This window comes from Mauremys mutica, chromosome 20 (assembly GCF_020497125.1).
Source record: "Mauremys mutica isolate MM-2020 ecotype Southern chromosome 20, ASM2049712v1, whole genome shotgun sequence".
Lineage (NCBI taxonomy): Eukaryota > Metazoa > Chordata > Testudines > Geoemydidae > Mauremys > Mauremys mutica.
This window is the reverse complement of record NC_059091.1, coordinates 3,935,113-3,948,397: the sequence shown is the minus strand read 5'-3', so window position 1 is coordinate 3,948,397 and position 13,285 is coordinate 3,935,113. Positions and strand designations below refer to the sequence as shown.

At 67.8% G+C, this 13,285-nt stretch overlaps 1 protein-coding gene across 1 annotated transcript; it reads right to left on the bottom strand.

The window, feature by feature from the left end:
- Nucleotides 1-154: 154 nt before the first annotated feature.
- On the bottom strand, nt 155-9,802 carry SHMT2 (serine hydroxymethyltransferase 2). The gene is made up of 12 exons (XM_044995493.1): nt 9,651-9,802; nt 6,343-6,537; nt 5,999-6,078; nt 4,955-5,155; nt 4,527-4,608; nt 4,087-4,209; nt 3,697-3,836; nt 2,931-3,096; nt 2,727-2,826; nt 2,221-2,376; nt 1,260-1,367; nt 155-699 (listed from the first exon to the last, which is right to left on the bottom strand). Exons 1-12 carry the CDS (start codon nt 9,681-9,683, stop codon nt 572-574), a joined length of 1,512 nt encoding a protein of 503 aa, XP_044851428.1. The 5' UTR covers nt 9,684-9,802; the 3' UTR covers nt 155-571.
- Nucleotides 9,803-13,285: the final 3,483 nt, after the last annotated feature.

Sequence of the window (13,285 nt, the reverse complement as noted above, 5' to 3'; positions counted from 1 at the left end):
GAAGGGCCATTGATGGATAGCAAGAGCCGAGGAAGCCGGGGGCTGGGTCGGGTCATGGGGAGGGGCCAGAGAGCCCCCCCCCCCCGGCAGCAGCTCTTATCGTCTGCCCCCCCACCCCCCCCGACGGACGGAGAGACGGACACCAGACTCCACCCAACTTTCTGACGTTCCAGGTTTCTTCGCTCAGTGAAAACCAGCGGCGCCCTGACAAGCGGGGACCCCCCACCCCGCCCTCGCGCCGCCCCATTTGACCCACCCCGCCTGGGGGCAAAGGAGCTGGAGACCCAGAACTAGGCCCTGGGGGGCGTCTTCCCCCCCCCCGGTGGCACGGGGGGTGCACGCAGGGCTGCCTTGTGACGGGCAAGGAGGGGTGGGAGCTGGCCCGGGGACCTTCCAGCAGGAGACCCTACAACAACAAACAGATCAGCCTGAGCAGGGGCGGGGGAGCTGCAGGCTGCAGGGCAGAGCGGGTGGGATGCCCGGGGTCCCAGCACCGCCCCCTCCTGGGGTTAGGGCCAGTCTCTGTGCCCGCAGCGGGGGCGGGGATCAGGGCGGGGCCAGCCCCCGCTGCTCAGTGATCCTGGAAGCCGGGCATGGGGAAGGAGCGGGCAAAGGTCTCCACGCGCTGGCGCAGCTCGGCCAGGCGGCTCTGCGTCGCCGCGTCACTCAGCAGGAAAGATTTGAAGTCTTGCAGCTTGGCTGGGGAGAGAAAGGGGAGGGGGTGAGTGGGGAAGCCAGGGGAGGGGGGTTGGCCAAGCCCCCCCCAGGGCTTCACAAACACAGACACCCTCCCCCAACCCACCTGTCCAGTCCAGGGCCGTGGCACGGACTTTATCCCCACTGTACAAAAGAAAACTGCTCTAACCACTAGACCCCAACTCCCCTGCCAGCGCCAGGGATAGAACCCAGGAATCCTGGTGCCCAGCTGCCCCTGCACTAACCACTAGACCCCAACTCCCCTGCCAGTGCCAGGGATAGAACCCAGGAGTCCTGCTCCCAGCCCCTCCCCCTGCTCTAACCACTAGACCCTGCTCCCCTCCCAGAGGCGGGACGGAACCCAGGCGTCCTGGCTTTCAGAGAAGCCGTGGGGCACCTGTGTCACACCTCGGGTCCCCCCAGCCCAGTGATCGCCGATGCCCCAGGCTGCTGCACCAGCGGGACGGGCCCGATCCTTGGCTGGGGCCTGCCCCCGTGTGGGGCATTCAGACCAGCGGGGCAGAGCCTGAGAAGCTCCTGCCCCCCACCCTCCGCCCACTCACTGGTTTTGCTCTTGACCTCCAGGCCGATGCTGATCCCCTCGTCGATGAAGGCCACGACCTTCTGGAAATCGGCCTCCCGGAACCGGCGGGACGTCAGGGCCGGGGCTCCTGGGGAGAGCCCGGCACCGGGGTTACCCCACTGTGCTGCCACCCCCGGCACCGTGCCGGCCCCCCTCCACCCCCGCCAGGGAGAGCCCGGCACCGGGGTTACCCCACTGTGCTGCCACCCCCGGCACCGTGCCGGCCCCCCTCCACCCCCGCCAGGGAGAGCCCGGCACCGGGGTTACCTCACTGTGCTGCCACCCCCGGCACCGTGCCGGCCCCCCTCCACCCCCCCCAGGGAGAGCCCGGCCCCGTGGCTACCTGACTGCCCGGCCCCCCGCCCCGCGGTTACCTGACTGCCCGGCCCCCCGCCACCCCCCCCAGGGAGAGCCCGGCATCGGGGTTACCTCACTGTGCTGCCACCCCCGGCACCGTGCCAGCCCCCCTCCACCCCCCCCAGGGAGAGCCCGGCATCGGGGTTACCCCACTGTGCTGCCACCCCCGGCACCGTGCTGGCCCCCCTGGCCCCCCGCCCCGGGGAGAGCGTAGCAATGGGATTACCTCACGGCGCCGGCCCCCCCACGCCCCGGGGAGAGCCCAGCCCCGGTGTTCTCTCACCATGCTGGGTCAGGGGGCGTGTGGAGGGGAGTGGGGGCTAGTGGTGCGAGCAGGGGGCTGGGAGCCAGGACTCCTGGGTTGTGCCCCCAGCTCTCACTGATGTCGGACGCCCAGGGGCACCAGGGCAGAGAGTTCAAAGCCGCCCTGGTACCCTCACGAGGGCAAAGCTGGGGGGCATCCCCAGGGGGGGGGCCAGGGGCGGCTCTCCCAGGGGAAGGCCCAGTACTGGGAGCAGACTGTGGGAATCAATCCCCCCTCAAGCTGGGAGGCCGGAGACGCCCCACCCCCCGTGCCCCCTTACCCAGCCGCAGGCCCCCCGGCGTCAGGGCGCTCTTGTCCCCGGGACAGGTGTTCTTGTTGGCCGTGATGGAGACCAGCTCCAGCACCCGCTCGGCCCGGGCCCCGTCGATCCCCTTCGGCCGCAGGTCCACCAGCACCAGGTGGTTATCGGTGCCGCCTGGGCCGGGGGAGAGAGATCAGCGCCCCGACCTGCAACCCCCCCCAGCTCTGCTGGTGCCCCCCAACCCCGACCCGCAGCCCCCGCCGGCTCCCCCCAGCTCTGCCGGCGACCCCCGTCCTGCAGCCCCCGCTTCCATCCCCCCAGCTCTGCCAGCGCCCCCCGCCCCCGCCCCGCAGCCCCGCTAGCCCAGCCCTGACCTCTCCCCCCCGCTTTGCCCCCCAAACCTCCAGCCACTAGCACCAGCCGTGCAGTGCCCCCCATCCCCCACGCTACCCACTATGCCTCACTGAACCCCTCCGCCCTTCCCATGCACCCCCCCTCCCGTGCCCAGCTCCCGCGGGCATCACCTGACACCAGGGTGTAACCCCTCTGCAGCAGCGCCTCCGCCATGGCCCTGGCGTTCTTCAGCACCTGCTGGCAGTACTCCCGGAAGGCGGGGGAGCCGGCCTGCGGGGGAGAGGGGTGGGGCAGTCAGCGGGGCCGTAGATCGCCCCCCCTCCCCTCCCCCAGCCACGTGCCACCCTCGCCCCCACCCCGGGGGGCCCCCCCACCTGCTTCAGGGCCACGGCCACGGCGGCGATGGCATGGTTGTGGGGCCCGCCCTGCAGCGACGGGAAGACGGCGAAGTTGATCGGCTCCTCCAGGTTGTAGGGGATCTCCCTGCCCGTCTTCTGATCCACCGAGCGCAGCCCTTTGCGGTAGAAGATCAACCCGGACCTGTGGGGCCGGGGGATGGGTCAGGGTGTGACCCTCCCCCCCCCCACCCCCCCCAAGAGCCATGGGCAGCTGCCTGAGACGAGTTTGCCAGGTCTCGGCCCTGGGGCCCACAACCCAACCCCCGGCAGCTCAGCTCCCTGCTGCCCCCTGTAGGGACCCCGCTCCAGGGGGCAGGCCGGGGTGTCCGCGCAGGGAGGGGGGGGGTTCCTTGCACCTGCCCCCGCTCCGGGTCAGAGGACTCAGTGGGAAGAACATTAAATCAACTTCAACTCATGTGGCCACCCCGACCCGCAGCCCCTCCACCCACTGGCACCCTGGACACAGAGTCACCAGGGTCTGGTTCCCTCTTGGGAGTGGGAGGGGCGTGCAGAAGGGGGGCAGGGGCAGTGCGTGGTGGGGGAGGAGGGAAGGGGGGACAGGCCGGGGGAGGGGAGGGGAAGGGCAGTGCGTGGTGGGGGAGGAGGGAAGGGGGGACAGGCCGGGGGGAGGGGAAGGGCAGTGCGTGGTGGGGGAGGAGGGAAGGGGCACAGGCCGGGGGAGGGACACGCCGGGGGGGGGAGGGAAGGGGCCAGGGGTGGACCCAGCCCCGGCCGCACTCACCGGGCCCCGCGCAGGGTCTTGTGCGTGGTGCTGGTCACCAGGTCGGCGTGCTCGAAGGGCGAGGGCACCACCTTGGCGGCCACCAGCCCGCTGATGTGCGCCATGTCGGCCAGCAGGTAGGCCCGGACCTCCTCGCACACCTGCCGGAGACGGGCACCGCGTCAGCCGTGGGGCCCCTCCCCCCCCCAGTGCCCCCAGCTCAGCCCTCCCCCCACGCGCTGCACCCTGCAGGGCTCACACCGACCTCCCCCCGTCTCCAGCTGGCACCCCAGGGAGGGCCCATGGTCATCATGGGGGGGTGCCAGGAACCCCTTCCCCACCCAGCCCAGGCCCCTCCCCTCCCCCAGCCCCCTCCCTGTCTGTCCTAAGCCGCTCCCCCGACCCCCCCACCTTCTTCATGCGGGCGTAGTCGATGAGGCGGGCGTAGGCGCTGGTGCCCGCGATGATGAGCCGGGGGCGGAAGAGCCGGGCCGTCACCTCCAGCTGCTCGTAGTCGATCAGCCCCGTAGCCGGCTGTGGGGGGGGGTCACAGCTGCAGAGTTACCCCCTGGGGGGGCCATACTGCTAAGGGGGGGGTTGGGTAGAGCCTGTACAGGGTCGGGGGGTAGCTGGGGGGGGTGTCCAGCCAGCCCCAGGACACGGAGGGGCAGAGGGGGTCCCATGGGCTCCCTCCCCCAAAATACACCCGAGTCGAGGGTCCCAAATGCCACCAGAGCAGCAGAAACCTCCTGGCCCAGCCCCTGGGGGGTGCCCGGGAGCGAGGGACTGGGCCCCCCCCGTGAATGCACGTTACCCCTCCCCCAGCCCAGACGCTGCCCCCCCCCGCTCACGTGGAGTTTATAGGGCATAGACTCGAAGAAGATGGAGGTGGCCGAGATGCGCTTGACGTCCGACATGTACCCGTGGGTCAGGCTGCGGGAGAGACGGACGGTGTCAGGCCAGAGCCACGGCCCGACCCAGAGACCAGGCAGGACCCACCCCCCGCCCCGGGCCGGCTCCCCAGATGGGTCCCCTCCCGGCAGGGCCCCCGCCCAGGGCCAGTCTCCCCCCCCCCCCCAGACAGGTGCCCCCGCTCCCCCGGCTGAGATCTACCTGCAGCCCCCAGCCCCTGCGCCAGCACCGCCCCCCTCAATTCCTGGGGCCTCTCGGCCAGACCCTGCCCCCCAGCCCCCCCCGGTACCCACAGGCTGAGCACCCCCAGAGCCCTGCCCCCTCCCCCCAGGGCCCCCTCGCCCCGCTGCCCGCAGGGGGCACGTACTGGCCACCGTCGGGCAGGTCCAGGCCCATGATGCGCTCGTGGGGCTGCAGCAGGGCCGTGTAGGCGGCGAAGTTGGCGGGTGACCCCGAGTAGGGCTGGACGTTCACCCCCCAGCGGGCGGGGTCCAGGTCGAAGGCCTCCAGTGCCCGCTGCTGGCACAGCAGCTCGATCTGGTCCACCACCTCGGCCCCCCCGTAGTACCTGCCGGGAGGGCACCAGGGCTCAGCCCCCCAAGCAGCCGCCCCCCGCAGGGCACCTGGAGGGAACTCAGGGCCATCACCCCCCTTGGGGCCTCCCTGCCCCCCCAGTACCCGCAAGGGGGGAACCCAGGGCCCATCACCCCCCTTGGGGCCTCCCTGCCCCCCCAGTACCCGCAAGGGGGGAACCCAGGGCCCATCACCCCCCTTGGGGCCTCCCTGCCCCCCCCAGTACCCGCAAGGGGGGAACCCAGGGCCCATCACCCCCCTTGGGGCCTCCCTGCCCCCCCGGTACCCGCATGGGGGGGAACCCAGGGCCCATCACCCCCCTTGGGGCCTCCCTGTCCCCCCGGTACCCGCAAGGGGGGAACCCAGGGCCCATCACCCCCCTTGGGGCATCCCTGCCCCCCCAGTACCCGCATGGGGGGGAACCCAGGGCCCATCACACCCTTGGGGCCTCCCTGCCCCCCCAGTACCCGCAAGCGGGGAACCCAGAGCCCATCACCCCCCTTGGGGCCTCCCTGCCCCCCCGGTACCCGCAAGGGGGGAACCCAGGGCCCATCACCCCCACCCTAAAGGCTGCCGGGGGTCCTAGAGGGAACTGACACAATCACCCCAAAAACAACAGCCCCAGCCCCTCCCCCAAGGGCCACACCCAGCGAGTTACCGCTGGGGACGGGAGGGGAGGGGAGGGTTGCACCCCCCAGCCCCTGACTGCCAAGGAGACCTGGGCCCCCAGGGCCCGTGTGCTGTATCCCCATGTTCTCTGGTCTGGCCAGCTCCACCCCAGAGCAGGTCCCCTCCAGGGTGCCCCCCCGCCCAGGGGGCTGCCCCCCCTCCCCCGTACCTCTTGCCCGGGTAGCCCTCCGAGTATTTGTTGTTCAGGCAGGAGCCCAGGGCCTCCAGTGCGGCGCGGCTGCAGAAATTCTGGGGGACAGAGGGGGGATGGGTCTGTGAGATGGCCCGGGGAGGGGGGCGAGCACCAGGGCCCCCAACCCCGCCTCAAGCAGGAACCTGAGGGGCAATGCGGGGTCAGCCTCAGCCCCGCCCATGGTTAAAAGCAGCTGGGGGGGAGCCCTCGGGGCAACGCAGCCCCCCCCCGTGGTGCTCCCTCCTCCCCCACTGCAGCCCCCCCCGAGCCCCCTGCCCCCCCGGCTGCCCTCCGACACTCCCCCCTGCCCCCGCACCCACCTCGGAGGCAATGAGCTCCAGACCCCGGCACTGCCGATCCTTCTCCTTCTGCACCAGCTCCCACATCTCGGGGTCGCTCTCCGCCAGGCTCTCCTGCCCGGTCCAGCCGGGCGCCTCCCCAGCCGCAGCCGCAGCCGCACGGCTGTGCTGGGCCCGCAGGCCGGGCGTGTCCAGCCGCCAGCGTCTCTGCAGAGGCTGACAACGGGAAGGGGGAGCGTCATCACCAGAGAGGGGCATAACCACCAACACCCCCCCACCCCACACACACACCCCCGCCTGTACCGCCCGTGCCATGGGGGGGACCTCACCAGGGAACTCACTCTTCTCTGGTACCTTTGGGGATACACAGCCAAAGAACACCCTGATATCCTCATGGCACACGTGGGGAGTCAGGAATAGAGCCCAGGAGTCCTGGCTCCCAGCCCCCTCTGCTCTAACCACTAGACCCCACTCCCCTCCCAGAGCCGGGGATAGAACCCAGGAGTCCTGGCTCCCAGCCCCCTCTGCTCTAACCACTAGACCCCATTCCCCTCCCAGAGCTGGGGAAAGAACCCAGGAGTCCTGGCTCCCAGTCCCCCACCCCCCCGCTCTAACCACTAGACCCCACTCCCCTCCCAGAGCCGCAGATAGAACCCAGGAGTCCTGGCTCCCAGACCCCTCTGCTCTAACCACTAGACCCCATTCCCCTCCCAGAGCCGGGGATAGAACCCAGGAGTCCTGGCTCCCGGCCCGCTGCTCTAACAGCTAACCAGACAGTAACCGGAGGAGGGGGGGAGAGAAGGACCCCAAACACCCCATCCCTTGTGGGGTGCAGCCCTCTCCCTCCAACAGGGGGTCACAGGGTGGGCATGGGCAGCTCTGACCGGGGAGGGGGGAAGAGGGCGAGGAGCGGGGGGGGGGGGCAGAGCTTCCTTCCTTCTGTGGTTCATTTGCGCGGCCGGAGGAGGCGTTTCTGAGGCCTGGGAGCGCGGGAACAGCTGGGCCCTTGTGCAGGGGACCAGTCACCCCGTCTGGGGAGAGGGGGCAGCCACATGGGAACGGGGGGGGAGGGGCCCAGGCTGACGGGGGAAGCCAGGGGACCATGTGAGTCACATGACCCGGTGTGTGTGTACGTGTCCCCTTCCTCGTGTCTCAGTCGCCACAGCTGGGAAATCGGGTTAAAGCAGCGGAAACAGCTCCAAAATCCCGGGGGGGGGGGAAGGGAGGGGAGAGACTGCTGGTGTGTGAGAGCGCACGCGAGTGTGCAAACGGGGGGGGCGAGTGAGCTGAGTGTGGGGGGAGAGCACAGCTGCACACACAGGGTGGGGCGGGGGCTGGAGTCTGTTCTTCGTGTCCCCCCCCCACTTCCTGCCATGGCTCACTCACGCGTCACACGGAACAAGCGCCTGGAGACAGATCTCTGCCCCCCAGCCCCAATCCAGGCTCCCCACTGTGCACTGCCCCCCCCACCACGCTGCCCCATGCCCCCCCTCCCACACACACACCCCCAAACCATACTGGGAGTCAGCGCCCCCTGCTGCCGGTGCACCACTTCCACTCCCCCCCGCCCCTCCCAGCTGATCCTCACCCCCCTCTTGGATCCTCCAGGCCATCAGCCCCAAGAGCTGCAGACTCCACCCGCGAGGGGCCAGCCAGCTCCCCGGGGGCCAGGAGAGACCTGGGCCCAGCCTGGGGGCGCTGATCCCACACTGGACCTCCCTAGGCTGCTGGCTCTTCGGGGAAACGGGGTCCTGGCCCAGGCCGCCCAGGCACCAGCTCAACACAGCCAAGAGAAAGACGCGGCGGCACGAGATATTTGCCGGGGCGCCTCTCAGAGCCCCGACTGGATCCGCACAGACGGACCCCCCGGGATCCGGGACCACCACGGCACCAAACCACTCCCAGGTGGGCCGGTTTGCTCCACCAGGCCGAGCCCGGCGGAGCTCTCCAGGAGAGCGGCGTTCGGGGTCTAGGGAGCCCTCTCAGGCACCGCCAGAGCCCCCGGCACAGCGCCGAGAGGCCGGCCACGACAAGGAGCTCACTCCCCTCTCCCGGGGCCGGATCCGAACGCAGCAGAACCGCGGGAACGGCGGCTGTTCGGGATCGGGGACAAAACTTTTTGAGACTTTCAAAAGTTTGCAGCTGATGCCCAGAAACTGGTTCCTCACCCTGCCCCATCGTTAATTAAAAACCTTTCCCTCGACTGCGCAGCGGTTGACGTTTAACGCAGCGTGCACTGGATTGGGGGGGTTTTGGTCTCCGTGGCTGCCTGAGGGCGTCCCCCGGGTTCCCAAGGAGATGTGGGGCTGACGGGCAGGTTCGGCTGTATCCCCTGCAGGCCTCAGCAACAGGCATGATGCAACTAGGTCTCTGCCCTTGCATCAGCTGGCCTGAAAGCCCTGCCATGTGCCAAGTTTCCCCAAGCAACAAAACACAGTTAGTCAGAGAAACTTCGGCAAGTTCTAACCCATGGGGCAAGCGGCTCTCGCCGCCCGGTGATGAGGGAGCTGGTCCCAAATCTTCAGAGTTAAGCTCCCCCCCCGCAGGCCCCAATCGCACCAGTCAAAGATGCCAAGAGAAAAGCTGCGGGGAGATGAGAGGCCGCTGGGCCGTATTGACTCAGTTCAAAGGGGTCAGCACAGAACTCATGCCAAGGAGACTTTGGTCTGGCGCCGAGGTTCGACCGACGGCCACCAGGCCCTGTTCACCGCGGCACTGGGGGAGATGCCAGGGAACTGCAGAATCAGCCGCTGAAGGCAGCGGAGCAGGGCAGGTGGAGAGCACAGGATGGCTCTGGCCTGAGCCTGGCACGTGCCCGCCCCCCAGGCAAACAGCTGGGCAGCACCCGCCAATGCACCCAATGGGTGCAGGCGAGCGAAGCGGAGAGACCCACCCCAGGGGCGAGCGACCCAGCTCCGTCTGCGAGCCTGGCGGGGGCGTGACGCCCCCCCATCTCTCCCCTGAGCCCCCCCAGGAACAAGGGCTTCCAATGGGGCATCTGGAAGCAGAAGGCGGGGACCCGCAGGGCTGCGCCTGCCATGAAATCGCACTGGGGCAGGACTCAGCTGAGGGGAGGTGGGGGGAAGGGAGCACCCCCATATTTGCACTGCTCAAAGGGTGGGGGACAGCGCTCAGCAAAGGGGCGCAGCCAGGGCACGTAGGGGGGCGCATCTGGGGCTGGGGGTGGGGGAAGCCGAGATATTTTGCAAAACACATCACCCCACCGCCAGCCCCCCAGCACGAGCCCCCCCACCTCCCCACCCCCAGCACGAGCCCCCCCTCCCCTGCCCACGTGCACGCGCAAGGGGGGCTCCGCGCCCCCCACTCACCCCGGCCAGGCGGCCCAGGCACCGCGGGAACATGCTGCAGGCGGCGCGGGGCAGGACCACGGGGCAGGTGGCGGGTTCCAGGCGCTGCTCGGGGGGGCGGGGCCCTAGCGACGGGAAGCGCGTGTCCCCGCCGCTCCCGGTGCACCCTGGGGGATGTAGTTCCCGCCGGGCCGGCGGCTGAGCCCCGCCCCCCCGATCGTTTATGCAAAGTGGTTAATGAGCTGATTTGCATGTTTGCAAATAAGTGGAAACCTACCGCAGCCTAAGGGAGCAGGAGGGGGGCGGGGGAGCCTTGGGCGTAGGGGGACCAGCGAGCAAGTGTGAGAAAGCGGGACATTTCGGGGGGGGGAGTTGTGGGGGGGGAGAGTTGGGGGGGTGAAGTTGTGTGGGGGAGGGGTAGGTATGGGGGGTTGTGGGGGGAGAGGTAGTTGTGTGTGGGGATGAAGTGTTGGGGGGAAGGGGAGGGGGGGCAGTTGTGTGTGGGTGGTTCTCCCATGAGTAAAGTTTAGTCACGTGTGTTTGCAGGATCGGGGCCCTTTAGACTGGAAGCTCTTGGGAGGGGTGGGGGGCTGGGGGGGCCTTTGTCTCCCAGTGTCAAGGGTTGCCCAGAAATTTCTCACCCAGTGCTGACCCACAGCCCCCTCTGGGGTGATGCCCAGCAGCTGGTTCACACCCACGTTTATGGAGGGTGTGCGTGTGCATTACAGGGCGGGGCTGCCGTGCCAGGGCTCTGCCCAGACACAGAGTGAGAGGGAGCCCCAGTGCCAGGCCCAGAGGTTGGCAGACCCAGGGATCTGACCCAGAACTTATCCCCCGTGCACGCCGCAGCCTGGCCCCCATGCAGCCTCCTTCCCCCCATACAGCTTCTTCCCCTTTGATGGCCGGGAGCCGGCGGGACCCGCGGGCAGAGGGAGCAGGGCTCTGGCAGCAAAGGGATCCAGGAGCTGCAGCCGCACAGCTGGGCAAATGGCAGAGGCAGGACGGAGACGCTGCAGGCAGCCCCTGGTGCCCCTTTGCCACAGGGCTCAGTGGTGCAGTGGGACCTAGTGGGCAGAGCACACATTCACATCCCGACTGCTTGCAACCATTAAAGAGCCCGGCGCACGGTCTGCAAAAGTCGGGGCATTACCCCAACCCCGTGGGCAGAGCCCAGCTCAGGCTGCTGCTTTCTGCCGCCCTACAGACATCGTGTGTTGTCAGCTTCGTGTGCGGTTCCTCTGCACTACACGATCCCAGAGCGTTGCTGTGTGTTGTCAAATAGCTGCCATGCGGTTGCAGCCCACTCCAGAGGTGGCTGCATTTCGGTGATGGGTGGCAGGATCACTGGGTCTTGTGATGGAATCATCCCCTACAGCGACAGAGATGCCGGGGAGGGGGAGCAGTGGCAGCAGCACACCGGGGCCACGTGCTGCCTCCCCACCCTGGGCCCAGCAAGTTCCCACCATAGGAAGCAAGGCCGAAGCCAAGACCTTTTTCCCATTGAAGAATGTTCCCTGCCCCTCCAATGTCACTCAGCAGCAGATCTGGGGCTAGAATCCCCTTGCTCTAACCACTGGACCCCACTCCCCTGCCACAGCTGAGAATAGAACCCAGGAGTCCTGGCTCCCAGCCACCACTGCCAAAGCCAGACTCCACTCCCTTCCCAGAGTCAGTACAGGACCCGGCTGTCCCGTCTCCCAGCTGTATTGCTCCAACCACTAGATATTCCCCCTCACCTGGTCTTCCCTCCCCCAGCATCTCGCTTTGCTTTGGCTCGGGAAGCGCTAATGGAATTAAATCTAATTAAAGCAGCAACGACCTCAGACATCTGGGCCCGGGGAATTAATGGGGGGAAGCAGGAGATCGATTTTGCATGGCACATCAGCACCTCCTGCACGGCTGGGGGCAGCGCCCGACGGGGCCCCCGCCCAGCGCCTGGGAGGAGGCTGCCAATTTATCCTGGGGAGGGTGGAGGATGCCTGGGAAGTGGGGATCCAGGCTCTCGCCAGGGTCTACCAAAAACATGGTGTAATTGTGGGAGTGCGGAGGTGTCTCTAGCCAGCATGCTGCCGCTGCTGTTGGTGCTCTCGATGCCCCCCGATCCTGGCATCTGGGGGTGGGGTGGGTGGGCTGGCAAGCATGCACTGCATTATGGGTATTTTCTGTGTCCTGTAAGGGGCCCGAGTGCAATTAGAGCAGCCCCTAGGCTGCTCCAGCATATGGTAGGGGCTGGGTAGCTTGTGCAGCCAGGGAGCACAAAGGAGCTTACACACACGCATACACACACACGCATACACACACACGCACACACACGCATACACACACACGCATACACACACACACACACACACATTCCCTGGTCATTGAGCCAAGCACAGACCCAATGTCCATGAGCCTCAGTTCCTCCCCATCTGACCCCCCCCCATCTTACCCCTTCCAATGCAGCCTGCCAAGCGGCTGTAGCTGCCCCCAAAGCCCTTTGCTGCCTATGGCAGCACCTCTGCAGTGGCCCATGGTGGCATGTTACAGCACACAGCCATGCCGTCGATGGCCCCGGGAGGCAGACTGGTGCCCAACGCTTGCCAGGCCACATGCCGCGCCCCTGAGGAACGGGCACTGGGCTCACTAGCCACCTCGGCCTGGTGTCTCCTGCGGAGGGTGGAATCTGTGCTGTGCAGAGCCAGGCTAGCGCTCCCCAGGACGGGGACGGATCCTGCCTGGCACCCGAATCCCGGCCAGCAGCTGCCCAAGGCTCCTAAACCCAGATGCTCAGAGGCATTCATGCTCCTAACTCCCACTGGCTGATCTAGGCACAGGGCCAGGTAGGGTCGTAACACAGACAATGGGTGTGTCCCCCATTCCCCCTCACCCGCCCCAGGACAGCGCTGCTCCGGGGGGGCAGCATCCACGGGCTGGCAGGGCCCTGGCCGACCTCCCCCCCACTCAGCTCCACTGAGACAGTCGCTGCTGACAGACCAGACCTGGTGCGGGCACCAACCCGCGCCAAGGGGCAGCATGATCTAGTGGTGGGAGTGGGGTCTGGGACCCAGGACCCCTGGATTCTAGCCACAGCTCTGGAAGGGGCATGGGGGTCCAGTGGGTTGGGGCAGGGGCTGGGAGCCAGGACGCCAGGGTTCTAGCCTCAGCCCTGTCACTCTCCGGCTAGGTAACATTAGACAAGGCCCAGCCTGGCTCTGTGCCTCAGCTTCCCCTTTGTATCCATTGGGAAAACCAGCTAAATAACTATACACGACCCCCTAAATTCACCCAGAAACCCCACACGGCTTCATCTGGGCTTCTGTGGGGGGGGGGCACCTCCCCTCTTGATCGCGTCCCCTCCCCTGAAGTCCTAACTCAGACTCCCTCGTCCAACATCCCCCTCGCATCCCGGCTGGGGTCAACTGAGAGCCCCTGACCCCAATCCAGGCACCGGTTGCAGGAATTTAATGCTAAGGAGAAGCCAGAAGACACCCCCCTCCGCCCCCGCCCGCCGTTCTGCACTGGGGAGCCAGGCTACAGCGCAGAGGACAGCTGAACTAAGGAGAATCAATCACTGGGATTTCAGGGGCGGGGAGATCCCAGGGCCCAGCGCGCCCATCCATCAGGCGCCGTGCGCTGGCAGGGTGCAGCCGGCTTGCTTGTCACAGGCTGCTCCC